Genomic DNA, 15,491 nt, shown 5'->3' on the forward strand with positions numbered 1-15,491 from the left:
GTCAAAATGCAGGCAGGGCACAGGACAAAGCATTAGGGACAAGATGTATGTGAAATTGGTTGAGACAACAATGTTTTACTATGTAAAATGTAAAAAAAAAAAAAAGACATTTTTTAAAATTTTTAAATTTCCCGCCGCCAGCGGCACCCGTACGTCCCGGCGTCACAGGGACAGGACACAGAAGCCGGATGCCGGCATCGGACAGAGGAGATGGCCGGGGACGCTGCAGGGGACACATCGTGGGAGCGCAGGGTAAGGTAAGTGAAGAACAAATGCTGGAGCAGTGCCGCATGGTAATTCCGAGTGTAGCTCGGGGTTACCGCTCTTGGTACTGAAATGTTACCCCGAGCTACACTCGGGAATACCGCCAAGGAGGTTAACAACCAGCTATTCACTGATTGTTAAAGATGCTGATGTGTGCCAGCTCTGCTGTTCACTGGTTGTTAAGAAATAGGCAATTACCGGCGGGTGCCTTCTCTTTAACAACCAGTACCTGGAGATCAGTCTTTAGTGCAGAGGTTCCTAGCAAGAGATGTGAGTATGCATAAGGCATTCAGATTACATTAGGGAGGTTTAGCCTGACGGTTAGCACTAGACTAAATTTACAGGGAGGGTTGGAGTGAAGGTGAATGTCGCTGTTAAACAATATATGACATCAAACATACAGTGGGGAAAAAAAGTATTTAGTCAGCCACCAATTGTACAAGTTCTCCCACTTAAAAAGATTAGAGAGGCCTGTAATTGGCATCATATGTAGACCTCAACTATGAGAGACAAAATGAGAAAAAAAATCCAGACAATCACATTGGCTGATTTGGAAAGAATATATTTGCAAATTATGGTGGAAAATAAGTATTTGGTCACCTACAAACAAGCAAGATTTCTGGCTCTCACAGACCTGTACCTTCTTCTTTAAGAGGCTCCTCTGTCCTGCACTCATTACCTGTATCAATGGCACCTGTTTGAACTTGATATCAGTATAAAAGACACCTGTCCACAACCTCAAACAGTCACACTCCAAACTCCACTATGGTGAAGACTAAAAGAGCTGTCGAAGGACACCAGAAACAAAATTGTAGACCTGCACCAGGCTGGAAAGACTGATTCTGCAATAGGCAAGCAGCTTGGTGTGAACAAATCAACTGTGGGAGCAATATTTAGAAAATGGAAGGCATACAAGACCACTGATAATCTCTCTTGATCTGGGGCTCCACGCAAGATCTCACCCCGTGGGGTCAAAATGATCACAAGAGCGGTGAGCAAAAATCCCAGGACCACACGGGGGCACCTAGTGAATGACCTGAAGAGAGCAGGGACCAACATAACAAAGGCTACCATCAGTAATACACTACGCCTCCAGAGACTCAGATCCTGCAGTGCCAGACGTGTCCCCCTGCTTAGGCCAGAACATGTCCGGGCCCGTCTGAAGTTTGCTAGAGAGCATTTGGATGATCCAGAAGAGGATTGGGAGAATGTCATATGGTCAGATGAAACCAAAATAGAACTGTTTGGTAGAAACACAACTCATCGTGTTTGGAGGAGAGAGAATGCCGAGTTGCATCCAAAGAACACCATACCTACTGTGAAGCATGAGGGTGGCAACATCATGCTTTGGGGCTGTTTCTCCGCAAAGGGACCAGGATGACTGATCCATGTACAGGACAGAATGAATGGGGCCATGTATCGTGAGATTTTGAGTGCAAACCTCCTTCCATCAGCAAGGGCATTGAAGATGAAAAGTGGCTGGGTCTTCCAACATGACAATGATCCCAAACATACCGCGCGGGCAACGAAGGAGTGGCTTCGTAAGAAGCATTTCAAGGTCCTGGAGTGGCCTAGCCAATCTCCAGATCTCAACCCCATAGAAAACCTTTGGAGGGAGTTGAAAGTCCGTGTTGCCCAGCGACAGCCCCAAAACATCACTGCTCTAGAGGAGATCTGCATGGAGGAATGGACCAACATACCAGCAACAGTGTGTGCCAACCTTGTGAAGACTTACAGGAAATGTTTGACCTCTGTCATTGCCAACAAAGGATATATAACAAAGTATTGAGATGAACTTTTGATATTGACCAAATACTTATTTTCCACCATGATTTGCAAATAAATTCTTTCCAAATCAGCCAATGTGATTGTCTAGATTTTTTTTCTCATTTTGTCTCACATAGTTGAGGTCTACCTATGATGCCAATTACAGGCCTCTCTCATCTTTTTAAGTTTGAGAACTTGCACAATTGGTGGCTGACTAAATACTTTTTTGCCCCACTGTACAAGCCTGGTTTATCAAAAAGTTATTTCATGATTTAAAATGTTACATAAACTACATTTTTCACTTTTCATTATTGCAGTTGTTCTCAGATATGTGTCCTAAAACATGTAAAAACTTCCAACATTTGTGCTCGGGAGAATCAGGGGACTCCCCAAGTGGTATCAAGCTACATTATAAGGGTGCTCCATTCCACCGCACTGTGAAAAATGGCTGGATACAAGGTGGAGGTAATGTACGGGTCCTGTTTTCTGAGATTTATGGATTAATACATAGTTGGTAGGTTTAATGCATTTTTATGAAAGAAAATCCACATATACTCAACGTGTCTCTGCACAGCACAACATTCCCTAATTCAATTTGCAAGTTACTAATTCTTGGAAACATCCATTCATGACTTGTAATTAGAGATGAGCGAAGAAATGAAAAATTCGATTCGACTGATTCGGCGAATTCGTGGACAATATTCGATTCGAGTCGAATAAATTCGCTGTGAATTTAACTTAAAAAAGGGTGTTTCTAGGCTTCAGAGAGACTTAATATTAGTGCAGAACACTGTACCTTTAATTTAAATGCCCTTGGAGTCTGCTGGGGAAGAGAAATAATACTGTCTGTCAGTATGACATGCAGATGAGTGCCGTCGATCTTAGAATCACTGCACACTTCACTCCTTTGGCCAGTCACGGGGCCAAAACCAGTGTTTGGAGCCACAGTGTGGCGGTGGAGGCAGCAGCAATGGGAGGCCATACAGCAACCTATGACAAAATGGAAACCAGCAGGAGCGTGAGGAGACCTGAAAGTGGCACATGGCAGAGTGGGAGCAATGGGAGGCGGTACAGGGACCCAGGTCACACTATGGGCCCAGCAGCAGCGTGACCAGGCGGTACGGGGGCCCATGGCCGATATGGGGCTTGGTGGCACCTATGGAAGGCCTGTAATCTGCCAGCAACCTATGACAAAATGGACAACCGCAGGAGTGTGAGGAGATTTCAAAGTGGCACATGGCAGAGTGGAAGCAATGGAAGGCCGTACAGGGACCCAGGTCACACTGTGGGACCAGCATCAGCGTGAACAGGCGGTACGGGGGCCCATGGCCGATTTGACCTCATTCATCCCATAGTCCTGCCGACTCACAAATAGCGTGGCCTCCTCAAAGGGCCTGAGCAAGCGCAGGTGTCACACATGAGCTGCCAATGGCTGACATCTAAGTTACACAGGGAGTACCTTTATCCGCTTTTAACATCAGGAAATCTGTGATGGCCTTTAGCTGTTCGTAAAGGCGGTCTAACATATGTAGGGTTGAATTCCACCTTGTTGCAACGTCACAGCATGAGGAGTCGGTACGGGGGCCCATGGCAGATTACATGTCTGGCAGCAGCTATGTGAGGCCCGTAATCTGCCTGCACCCTATGTCAAAAAATTTAACACACCAGCAGTGTGAAGAGACCTGAAAGTGGCACATGGCAGCAGAGTGTGGCGATGGAGACAGCAGCAATGGGAGGCCGTACAGGGACCCATGAGAGACTCTAGACTTGGCAGCAGCATGAGGAGGCGGTATATAGGGGCCCATGGCAGATTAGGGGCCTGGCAGCAGCTATGTGAGGCCCGTAATCTGCCTGCACCCTATGTCAAAAAATTTAACACACCAGCAGTGTGAAGAGACCTGAAAGTGGCACATGGCAGCAGAGTGTGGCGATGGAGACAGCAGCAATGGGAGGCCATACAGGGACCCATGACAGACTCTGGACTTGGCAGCAGCATGAGGAGGCGGTATATAGGGGCCCATGGCAGATTAGGGGCCTGGCAGCAGCTATGTGAGGCCCGTAATCTGCCTGCACCCTATGTCAAAAAATTTAACACACCAGCAGTGTGAAGAGACCTGAAAGTGGCACATGGCAGCAGAGTGTGGCGATGGAGACAGCAGCAATGGGAGGCCGTACAGGGACCCATGAGAGACTCTAGACTTGGCAGCAGCATGAGGAGGCGGTATATAGGGGCCCATGGCAGATTAGGGGCCTGGCAGCAGCTATGTGAGGCCCGTAATCTGCCTGCACCCTATGTCAAAAAATTTAACACACCAGCAGTGTGTGAGGAGACCTGAAAGTGGCACATGGCAGAGTGTGGCGATGGAGACAGCAGCAATGGGAGGCCGTACAGGGACCCATGAGAGACTCTGGACCTGGCAGCAGCATGAGGAAGCGGTATATAGGGGCCTATGGCAGATTAGGGGCCTGGCAGCAGCTATAGGAGGCCCATAATCTGCCAGCACCCTATGTCAAAAAATTCTACACACCAGCAGTGTGTGAGGAGACCTGAAAGTGGCACATGGCAGAGTGTGGCGATGGAGACAGCAGCAATGGGAGGCCGTACAGGGACCCATGAGAGACTCTGGACCTGGCAGCAGCATGAGGAGGCGGTATATAGGGGCCTATGGCAGATTAGGGGCCTGGCAGCAGCTATAGGAGGCCCATAATCTGCCAGCACCCTATGTCAAAAAATTCTACACACCAGCAGTGTGAGGAGACCTGAAAGTGGCACATGGCAGCAGAGTGTGGCGATGGAGACAGCAGCAATGGGAGGCCGTACAGGGACCCATGACAGACTCTAGACTTGGCAGCAGCATGAGGAGGCGGTATATAGGGGCCCATGGCAGATTAGGGGCCTGGCAGCAGCTATGTGAGGCCCGTAATCTGCCTGCACCCTATGTCAAAAAATTTAACACACCAGCAGTGTGAAGAGACCTGAAAGTGGCACATGGCAGCAGAGTGTGGCGATGGAGACAGCAGCAATGGGAGGCCATACAGGGACCCATGACAGACTCTGGACTTGGCAGCAGCATGAGGAGGCGGTATATAGGGGCCCATGGCAGATTAGGGGCCTGGCAGCAGCTATGTGAGGCCCGTAATCTGCCTGCACCCTATGTCAAAAAATTTAACACACCAGCAGTGTGAAGAGACCTGAAAGTGGCACATGGCAGCAGAGTGTGGCGATGGAGACAGCAGCAATGGGAGGCCGTACAGGGACCCATGAGAGACTCTAGACTTGGCAGCAGCATGAGGAGGCGGTATATAGGGGCCCATGGCAGATTAGGGGCCTGGCAGCAGCTATGTGAGGCCCGTAATCTGCCTGCACCCTATGTCAAAAAATTTAACACACCAGCAGTGTGAAGAGACCTGAAAGTGGCACATGGCAGCAGAGTGTGGCGATGGAGACAGCAGCAATGGGAGGCCATACAGGGACCCATGACAGACTCTGGACTTGGCAGCAGCATGAGGAGGCGGTATATAGGGGCCCATGGCAGATTAGGGGCCTGGCAGCAGCTATGTGAGGCCCGTAATCTGCCTGCACCCTATGTCAAAAAATTTAACACACCAGCAGTGTGAAGAGACCTGAAAGTGGCACATGGCAGCAGAGTGTGGCGATGGAGACAGCAGCAATGGGAGGCCGTACAGGGACCCATGAGAGACTCTGGACTTGGCAGCAGCATGAGGAGGCGGTATATAGGGGCCCATGGCAGATTAGGGGCCTGGCAGCAGCTATGTGAGGCCCGTTATCTTGCAGCACCCTATGTCAAAAAATTAAACACACCAGCAGTGTGAAGAGACCTGAAAGTGGCACATGGCAGCAGAGTGTGGCGATGGAGACAGCAGCAATGGGAGGCCGTACAGGGACCCATGAGAGACTCTAGACTTGGCAGCAGCATGAGGAGGCGGTATATAGGGGCCCATGGCAGATTAGGGGCCTGGCAGCAGCTATGTGAGGCCCGTAATCTGCCTGCACCCTATGTCAAAAAATTTAACACACCAGCAGTGTGAAGAGACCTGAAAGTGGCACATGGCAGCAGAGTGTGGCGATGGAGACAGCAGCAATGGGAGGCCGTACAGGGACCCATGAGAGACTCTAGACTTGGCAGCAGCATGAGGAGGCGGTATATAGGGGCCCATGGCAGATTAGGGGCCTGGCAGCAGCTATGTGAGGCCCGTAATCTGCCTGCACCCTATGTCAAAAAATTTAACACACCAGCAGTGTGAAGAGACCTGAAAGTGGCACATGGCAGCAGAGTGTGGCGATGGAGACAGCAGCAATGGGAGGCCGTACAGGGACCCATGAGAGACTCTGGACTTGGCAGCAGCATGAGGAGGCGGTATATAGGGGCCCATGGCAGATTAGGGGCCTGGCAGCAGCTATGTGAGGCCCGTAATCTGCCTGCACCCTATGTCAAAAAATTTAACACACCAGCAGTGTGAAGAGACCTGAAAGTGGCACATGGCAGCAGAGTGTGGCGATGGAGACAGCAGCAATGGGAGGCCGTACAGGGACCCATGAGAGACTCTGGACTTGGCAGCAGCATGAGGAGGCGGTATATAGGGGCCCATGGCAGATTAGGGGCCTGGCAGCAGCTATGTGAGGCCCGTTATCTTGCAGCACCCTATGTCAAAAAATTAAACACACCAGCAGTGTGAAGAGACCTGAAAGTGGCACATGGCAGCAGAGTGTGGCGATGGAGACAGCAGCAATGGGAGGCCGTACAGGGACCCATGAGAGACTCTAGACTTGGCAGCAGCATGAGGAGGCGGTTTATAGGGGCCCATGGCAGATTAGGGGCCTGGCAGCAGCTATGTGAGGCCCGTAATCTGCCTGCACCCTATGTCAAAAAATTAAACACACCAGCAGTGTGAAGAGACCTGAAAGTGGCACATGGCAGCAGAGTGTGGCGATGGAGACAGCAGCAATGGGAGGCCGTACAGGGACCCATGAGAGACTCTGGACCTAGCAGCAGCATGAGGAGGCGGTATATAGGGGCCTATGGCAGATTAGGGGCCTGGCAGCAGCTATGTGAGGCCCGTAATCTGCCAGCACCCTATGTCAAAAAATTAAACACACCAGCAGTGTGAGGAGACCTGAAAGTGGCACATGTTTGAGGCATGATTCATGGCGGATTTAGTCAGTTGTGTCAGGAACTGGTGGTTTGAAATCCAGACTAATCCACGCCTGATTCATTTTCACAAACGTGAGTCTCTCCACACTTTGGGTGGACAGTCGTGTCCTCCGCGGAGTTACAATACCTCCTGCCGCACTAAACACGCGCTCCGATGCCACGCTACTGGCCGGGCATGACAGCCTTTCAAGGGCAAATTCAGCTAGTTGGGGCCAAAGGTCAAGTTTCGTTGCCCAGTAGTCAAGGGGATTGTCTACCTCGGTTGGCAGGGTGCTGTCCAAGTAGGCCCAAGCCTGTTGTTTGAGCTCCTGCTCCAGGTCCACCTGATGCTGCTGCTGCTGCTGCGGCTGGTTAGTAGTTTCCTCACTGCGCTGGTGAAGAAAGCTACTCATCATCGACTGCAGACTGAGGCAGCCACTGCTGGTGGAGCTGCCACTGCTCCTACCACCCCACCCCTCCCCTGCTGCCATGCCAGCGGAACGCGAGCGCACAGGGCCCACAGTGTCTGAGGATGGACGTTGGCGCACAAAGGCAGAGACCAACTGACTACATAGGTGGTTTTTATAGTACGTAATTTTGGCCTCCCTCTCAGCAGGTGTGAAAAAGGCCACCATTTTGGACCGGTAGCGAGGGTCCAACAAGGTGGACAGCCAAAAGTCATCCCTCTGTCTGATGGTTATTATTCGGCTGTCGCTACGCAAGCAACCGAGCATGCTATGGGCCATTTGTGCCAAGGAATGCGAGGGACTCCCTGCCTCCATCTCCACAGCATACTGCCACGGTGCGTCTGGGTCCTCTGTCTCCTCCTCCTCCTCCTCTACCAGATGCTCCTGCTCCTCCACTCCTGTCCGCTGAGTGGAAAAACCACCCATTTCACTCAATAATTCCTGAGCACAAATGTCCTCCTCTACCTCCTCCTCTTCTTCCTGTCCTGCCCCCACAGGGGTCATGTGGCGTTGAGATCTGTGCGCCACGTCTACCGCACCCTGACCAGCCATTGTTAACAGCATTTGTTCCAGGACGTGCAACAGAGGAATGACGTCGTTCATCCCATAGTCCTGCCGACTCACGAATAGCGTGGCCTCCTCAAAGGGCCTGAGCAAGCGGCAGGTGTCACGCATGAGCTGCCAATGGCTGACATCTAAGTTACACAGGGGAGTACCTTTATCCGCTTGTAACATCAGGAAATCGGTGATGGCCTTTCGCTGCTCGTAAAGGCGGTCTAACATGTGTAGGGTTGAATTCCACCTTGTTGCAACGTCGCAGATCAGGCGATGCTGTGGAATTCCGTTCTGCCGCTGCAGCTCAATGAGGGTGTTCTTTGCGGTGTAGGAATGGCTGAAATGCATGCACAGTTTACGTGACATTTTAAGGATGTCTTGCAGTGGGATGGTGGATTTTAGGAACCGCTTGACAACCAGATTGAACACGTGAGCCATGCATGGCGCATGGCACAACCTTCCTTGACGCAGAGCAGACACCATGTTCTTTCCGTTGTCAGTCAACATGGTTCCGATTTTTAGTTTGCGCGGAGACAGCCATCTGTCGATTTCTCTGTTCATTACACTCAGCAGTTCCTCCCCTGTGTGACTACGTTCGCCAAGGCATACCAGGTGCAGCACAGCGTGACACCGTTGCGCCCTGCACATGTGATATGCCGGTCGGGTAATGGGACTTGGCACGGGGGTGGCGGCTGAGGACACGGCGGAAAAAGAGGTGGTAGAGGCGGACATGCTTGCTGGACCAAGGACGTGCAAACGTGGAGGCAAAAGCGTCGTGACCTGTCCAAGTTGCTGGTGCGGCTGTGCCGGCACCACGTTCACCCAGTGGGCCGTAAATGACATGTACTGTCCCTGACCGTAGTTACAGCTCCACACGTCGGCGCTGCCGTGCACTTTGGCAGAGACCGACATGCTCAAAGACTGGCCCACCATCTCTTCTACATGTGAATGCAGGGCTGGCACTGCCTTTTGGGCAAAGAAATGACGGCTTGGCACTCTCCACCGCGGCGCGGCACAAGCCATCATTTCTCGGAAAGGTGCTGAGTCCACCAGTTGGAAAGGGAGGGACTGCAGCACCAGCAACTTGGACAGGAGGACGTTCAGCTTTTGCACCGTCGGGTGCGTGCTCGCAAACTGTTGTCTCTTGGATACGGATTCCAAGAAAGACTGTTGACGGAATCCGAGAAGAGGAGTAGCAGGAGAAGGAGCATCTGAACGAGCGGAAGATGCCAATGAGCGACAACTCCCCTCAGCAGAGGTGTTGGAGCCTTGACTGGCTGATAGAGGGCGATTGACGACGTCGGGTGACGGAGCAAGTAACGGAGCGGGTGATGGAGCGGGGGCTGGGGCAGGCAGAACCGCCGTATGTTTATCACGGTTTTCCCAGGCCACCGAATGGTGACGCTGCATATGCTGACGCAACGCTGTAGTCCCAACATGGGCCCCCTGGCCACGCTTGCATTTCTGGCCACATAGTCGACATACGGCTACGTTTACTTCCTCGGGCGGCTTGAGGAAAAATTGCCACACCACCGAGTAGGAAACTTTGCCCCCGCTACTCTTCACTGGCTGACTGCTACTTCCTCCGTGCGCAACGGCACCACTACTGGCCGTGGTGGTAGGCTGCAGTGGAGCTGGTGCTCTACTCCGTGGACGTTTGGCTCCACTGACACTGATGCGACCCTGCTGCTGTCTCCTGGGCAACCCACCGACTGTTTTGCTCGCTGCCAAGCTGCCACCCTCTTCTCCTGATGATGCGGAAGAAATTGCCTGATGACGACGAGGCTGCCAAGTGCGATCAACCTCCTCATCATCAAGTAGGGTCTCCGCCTCACTACTAGCCCCCTCGGCTGCGTCTGGGTCAGGAGACAGACCTGTCTCTAGACCGGCTACCGAGCCACTCTCCTCGCCAGTACTTGTTCGCTTGGCTGCTGAAAAGGCCGATGTCTCCCCCCGTTCCTGACCGCCCTCTGTTAGCTCTTCCTCACTGTACAGTGGGGCTGAGCCCACAGCATGCGATACTTCGCTTGGTGAGGGAACAGCAAAGGACAGGGGCAGGTAGAGGACACGTGATTTCAGTGGGCTTGGTCCCGGGCCATGCCAACTAACGGTTGTGTCTGACGTACCCACCGACCGTTGGCTGTAGGTGTCAGAGGTGACCTGGGAAGAGGAAGACGACCGAGCCAACCAATCAATGACGGCAGGGTTGTCGGTGGAGACACGACCGCTGGATGACACTGGCCTCTGGCTGCGAATACTGCTGCCTCGACCCCTTCCTCTGCTGCCACGTCTGCTCGCTCCTAAAACATTGCCTCCTCTGCCACTCCTCTGCATGTTGTCTGACATACTATTTAATTCAACGATTAGGTGTCCCTGAGTAACAATTCTCTGGCACTCAGTAACAATTCTGTCTGTCCCTGAGTATGAATTCTGTGGCCCTGAGTAACAATTATGTGTCTGTGCGAGTAACAATTCTGTGTCTGTGCGAGTAACAATTCTGTGTCTGTGCAAGTAACAATTTTGTGTCTGTGCGAGTAACAATTCTCTGGCACTCAGTAACAATTCTGTCTGTCCCTGAGTAACAATTCTCTGGCACTCAGTAACAATTCTGTCTGTCCCTGAGTATGAATTCTGTGGCCCTGAGTAACAATTCTGTGTCTGTGCGAGTAACAATTCTGTGTCTGTGCAAGTAACAATTTTGTGTCTGTGCGAGTAACAATTCTCTGGCACTCAGTAACAATTCTGTCTGTCCCTGAGTAACAATTCTCTGGCACTCAGTAACAATTCTGTCTGTCCCTGAGTATGAATTCTGTGGCCCTGAGTAACAATTCTGTGTCTGTGCGAGTAACAATTCTGTGTCTGTGCAAGTAACAATTTTGTGTCTGTGCGAGTAACAATTCTCTGGCACTCAGTAACAATTCTGTCTGTCCCTGAGTAACAATTCTCTGGCACTCAGTAACAATTCTGTCTGTCCCTGAGTAACAATTCTCTGGCACTCAGTAACAATTCTGTCTATCCCTGAGTATGAATTCTGTGGCCCTGAGTAACAATTCTGTGTCTGTGCGAGTAACAATTCTGTGTCTGTGCAAGTAACAATTTTGTGTCTGTGCAAGTAACAATTCTCTGGCACTCAGTAACAATTCTGTCTGTCCCTGAGTAACAATTCTCTGGCACTCAGTAACAATTCTGTCTGTCCCTGAGTAACAATTCTCTGGCACTCAGTAACAATTCTGTCTGTCCCTGAGTATGAATTCTGTGGCCCTGAGTAACAATTCTGTGTCTGTGCGAGTAACAATTCTGTGTCTGTGCAAGTAACAATTTTGTGTCTGTGCGAGTAACAATTCTCTGGCACTCAGTAAAAATTCTGTCTGTCCCTGAGTAACAATTCTCTGGCACTCAGTAACAATTCTGTCTGTCCCTGAGTAACAATTCTCTGGCACTCAGTAACAATTCTGTCTATCCCTGAGTATGAATTCTGTGGCCCTGAGTAACAATTCTGTGTCTGTGCGAGTAACAATTCTGTGTCTGTGCAAGTAACAATTTTGTGTCTGTGCGAGTAACAATTCTCTGGCACTCAGTAACAATTCTGTCTGTCCCTGAGTAACAATTCTCTGGCACTCAGTAACAATTCTGTCTGTCCCTGAGTAACAATTCTCTGGCACTCAGTAACAATTCTGTCTATCCCTGAGTATGAATTCTGTGGCCCTGAGTAACAATTCTGTGTCTGTGCGAGTAACAATTCTGTGTCTGTGCAAGTAACAATTTTGTGTCTGTGCGAGTAACAATTCTCTGGCACTCAGTAACAATTCTGTCTGTCCCTGAGTAACAATTCTCTGGCACTCAGTAACAATTCTGTCTGTCCCTGAGTAACAATTCTCTGGCACTCAGTAACAATTCTGTCTGTCCCTGAGTAACAATTCTCTGGCACTCAGTAACAATTCTGTCTGTCCCTGAGTAACAATTCTCTGGCACTCAGTAACAATTCTGTCTGTCCCTGAGTATGAATTCTGTGGCCCTGAGTAACAATTCTGTGTCTGTGCGAGTAACAATTCTGTGTCTGTGCAAGTAACAATTTTGTGTCTGTGCGAGTAACAAATCTCTGGCACTCAGTAACAATTCTGTCTGTCCCTGAGTAACAATTCTCTGGCACTCAGTAACAATTCTGTCTGTCCCTGAGTAACAATTCTCTGGCACTCAGTAACAATTCTGTCTGTCCCTGAGTATGAATTCTGTGGCCCTGAGTAACAATTCTGTGTCTGTGCGAGTAACAATTCTGTGTCTGTGCAAGTAACAATTTTGTGTCTGTGCGAGTAACAATTCTCTGGCACTCAGTAACAATTCTGTCTGTCCCTGAGTAACAATTCTCTGGCACTCAGTAACAATTCTGTCTGTCCCTGAGTAACAATTCTCTGGCACTCAGTAACAATTCTGTCTATCCCTGAGTATGAATTCTGTGGCCCTGAGTAACAATTCTGTGTCTGTGCGAGTAACAATTCTGTGTCTGTGCAAGTAACAATTTTGTGTCTGTGCGAGTAACAATTCTCTGGCACTCAGTAACAATTCTGTCTGTCCCTGAGTAACAATTCTCTGGCACTCAGTAACAATTCTGTCTGTCCCTGAGTAACAATTCTCTGGCACTCAGTAACAATTCTGTCTATCCCTGAGTATGAATTCTGTGGCCCTGAGTAACAATTCTGTGTCTGTGCGAGTAACAATTCTGTCTGTGCAAGTAACAATTTTGTGTCTGTGCGAGTAACAATTCTCTGGCACTCAGTAACAATTCTGTCTGTCCCTGAGTAACAATTCTCTGGCACTCAGTAACAATTCTGTCTGTCCCTGAGTAACAATTCTCTGGCACTCAGTAACAATTCTGTCTGTCCCTGAGTAACAATTCTCTGGCACTCAGTAACAATTCTGTCTGTCCCTGAGTAACAATTCTCTGGCACTCAGTAACAATTCTGTCTGTCCCTGAGTATGAATTCTGTGGCCCTGAGTAACAATTCTGTGTCTGTGCGAGTAACAATTCTGTGTCTGTGCAAGTAACAATTTTGTGTCTGTGCGAGTAACAATTCTCTGGCACTCAGTAACAATTCTGTCTGTCCCTGAGTAACAATTCTCTGGCACTCAGTAACAATTCTGTCTGTCCCTGAGTAACAATTCTCTGGCACTCAGTAACAATTCTGTCTGTCCCTGAGTAACAATTCTCTGGCACTCAGTAACAATTCTGTCTGTCCCTGAGTATGAATTCTGTGGCCCTGAGTAACAATTCTGTGTCTGTGCGAGTAACAATTCTGTGTCTGTGCAAGTAACAATTTTGTGTCTGTGCGAGTAACAATTCTCTGGCACTCAGTAACAATTCTGTCTGTCCCTGAGTAACAATTCTCTGGCACTCAGTAACAATTCTGTCTGTCCCTGAGTAACAATTCTCTGGCACTCAGTAACAATTCTGTCTATCCCTGAGTATGAATTCTGTGGCCCTGAGTAACAATTCTGTGTCTGTGCGAGTAACAATTCTGTGTCTGTGCAAGTAACAATTTTGTGTCTGTGCGAGTAACAATTCTCTGGCACTCAGTAACAATTCTGTCTGTCCCTGAGTAACAATTCTCTGGCACTCAGTAACAATTCTGTCTGTCCCTGAGTAACAATTCTCTGGCACTCAGTAACAATTCTGTCTGTCCCTGAGTAACAATTCTCTGGCACTCAGTAACAATTCTGTCTGTCCCTGAGTAACAATTCTCTGGCACTCAGTAACAATTCTGTCTGTCCCTGAGTAACAATTCTGTCTGTCCCTGAGAATGAATTCTGTGGCCCTGAGTAAGAATTCTCTGGCACTCAGTAACAATTCTGTCTGTCCCTGAGTAACAATTCTCTGGCACTCAGTAACAATTCTGTCTGTCCCTGAGTAAAAATTCTGTGGCCCTAATAACGTTTCTGTGGCCCTAAGTAACAATTCTCTGGCACTGAGTAACAATTCTGTCTGTCCCTGAGTATGAATTCTGTGGCCCTAACTAGCGTTTCTTTGTCCCTAAATAACGATTCTGTGGCCCTCATTAACAAGTCTGTGTCCCTGAGTAATGGTTCTCTGTCCCTAAGTAACTTCTCTCTGTCCCCAATTCTCGTTTCTGTGGCCCTAACTCTGTCCCTGTCCCTAGTACAGAGCGGTCTGCCTCTGTTCAATGACTGCAGGCAAATGAAGATTTCCAAAATGGCCGCTATATATACCTCGACCATTACACAGTGCTGGCTGGCTGGCTGCTGATTGGCTGATGCGATCACATGTCGTTGAGGAATGCATTATGGGGCAGCGCGCCTTGTCTGCGCGCCTTCCCCGACATCCCCGCTCCGTCGCCGCACATGTCAGCCGCCATTTTCGGAAAAATTTCGATTCGCGCGTCCGAATTAGGCTGTTTTTCGGATTCGGCACGAATCGAAATTTTTCCGATATTCGACTCGAATTCCACTTCGGATACTTCGATTCGCTCATCTCTACTTGTAATATATGTATGACTTTGTGCATAAATATTTTTTTCTTTTGAAACAGATATAGTGGCAGGAAAAGGAAATGGAGGTGAATCTATTTTTGGTGGAACATTTGATGGTAAATATATAAAGTCTATGTATGTGTATACATTTAAAATTTTAGCTGTGACATGTAGTAGCCCCTGAAAGAGTCAATGTGAAAATCATGTGCATTACATATATTTTCTCCGAATAAAGATAGAATTTGTGAACTTAAAGCAGAGCTCCACCCAAAAGGGGAAGTTCCGCTTTAAGGACTGCTCGAATATGACAGGTAACCGCTCCCACTTCTGGTCCGATCGCCTAGGCGATCAGAAACCAAAGGTGTCCTCCCTCCCTGTAGTCTTTTGGGACACGTGACAGGTCCCAGAAGACTACAGGACCGTTCACAAAGCGCAGCGCTACTCGCGCATGCGCAGTGGGTACCCGGCTGTGAAGCCGCAAGCTACCACAGCCAGGTGCCCACACTGAAGATGCCGGCCTCCTGGAATACAGGACAACCGGTGAAACGGGCTGCGGGGAACACACCACGGGACCGAGGGACAGGGAAGTGGCTGTTTTTTAAAAGTCAGCAGCTACAGTTTTTGTAGCTGCTAACTTTTATTTTTTGACAGGTTGATTGGAACTCTGCTTTAAGTAAAATTCTCTGAGTTCACTAAAGTATACAGCTACATTTGGGAACCATGAGCTTATATAGCCACCTGCAGGAAAAAGATTCTAGCAGCAAACAGCAACCTTGGTGCCTGCACCGCCTAGTGACTTAAAG

General features: G+C 49.4%; 1 protein-coding gene across 1 annotated transcript in view; it reads left to right on the forward strand.

Annotated features, from left to right (window-relative positions):
• Positions 1-15,491, forward strand: part of PPIL6 (peptidylprolyl isomerase like 6) — a 43,791-nt gene that overhangs the window by 15,755 nt on the left and 12,545 nt on the right. The window contains exons 5-6 of the mRNA XM_089664753.1: positions 2,349-2,496; positions 14,748-14,804. Coding sequence (XP_089520879.1) covers positions 2,349-2,496; positions 14,748-14,804 — 205 coding nt within the window. The remainder of the gene's footprint in view (positions 1-2,348; positions 2,497-14,747; positions 14,805-15,491) is intronic.

This window comes from Staurois parvus, unplaced genomic scaffold (assembly GCF_062004578.1).
Source record: "Staurois parvus isolate SC_StPar_1 unplaced genomic scaffold, SC_StPar_1.0 ptg000048l, whole genome shotgun sequence".
Taxonomy (NCBI): Eukaryota; Metazoa; Chordata; class Amphibia; order Anura; family Ranidae; genus Staurois; species Staurois parvus.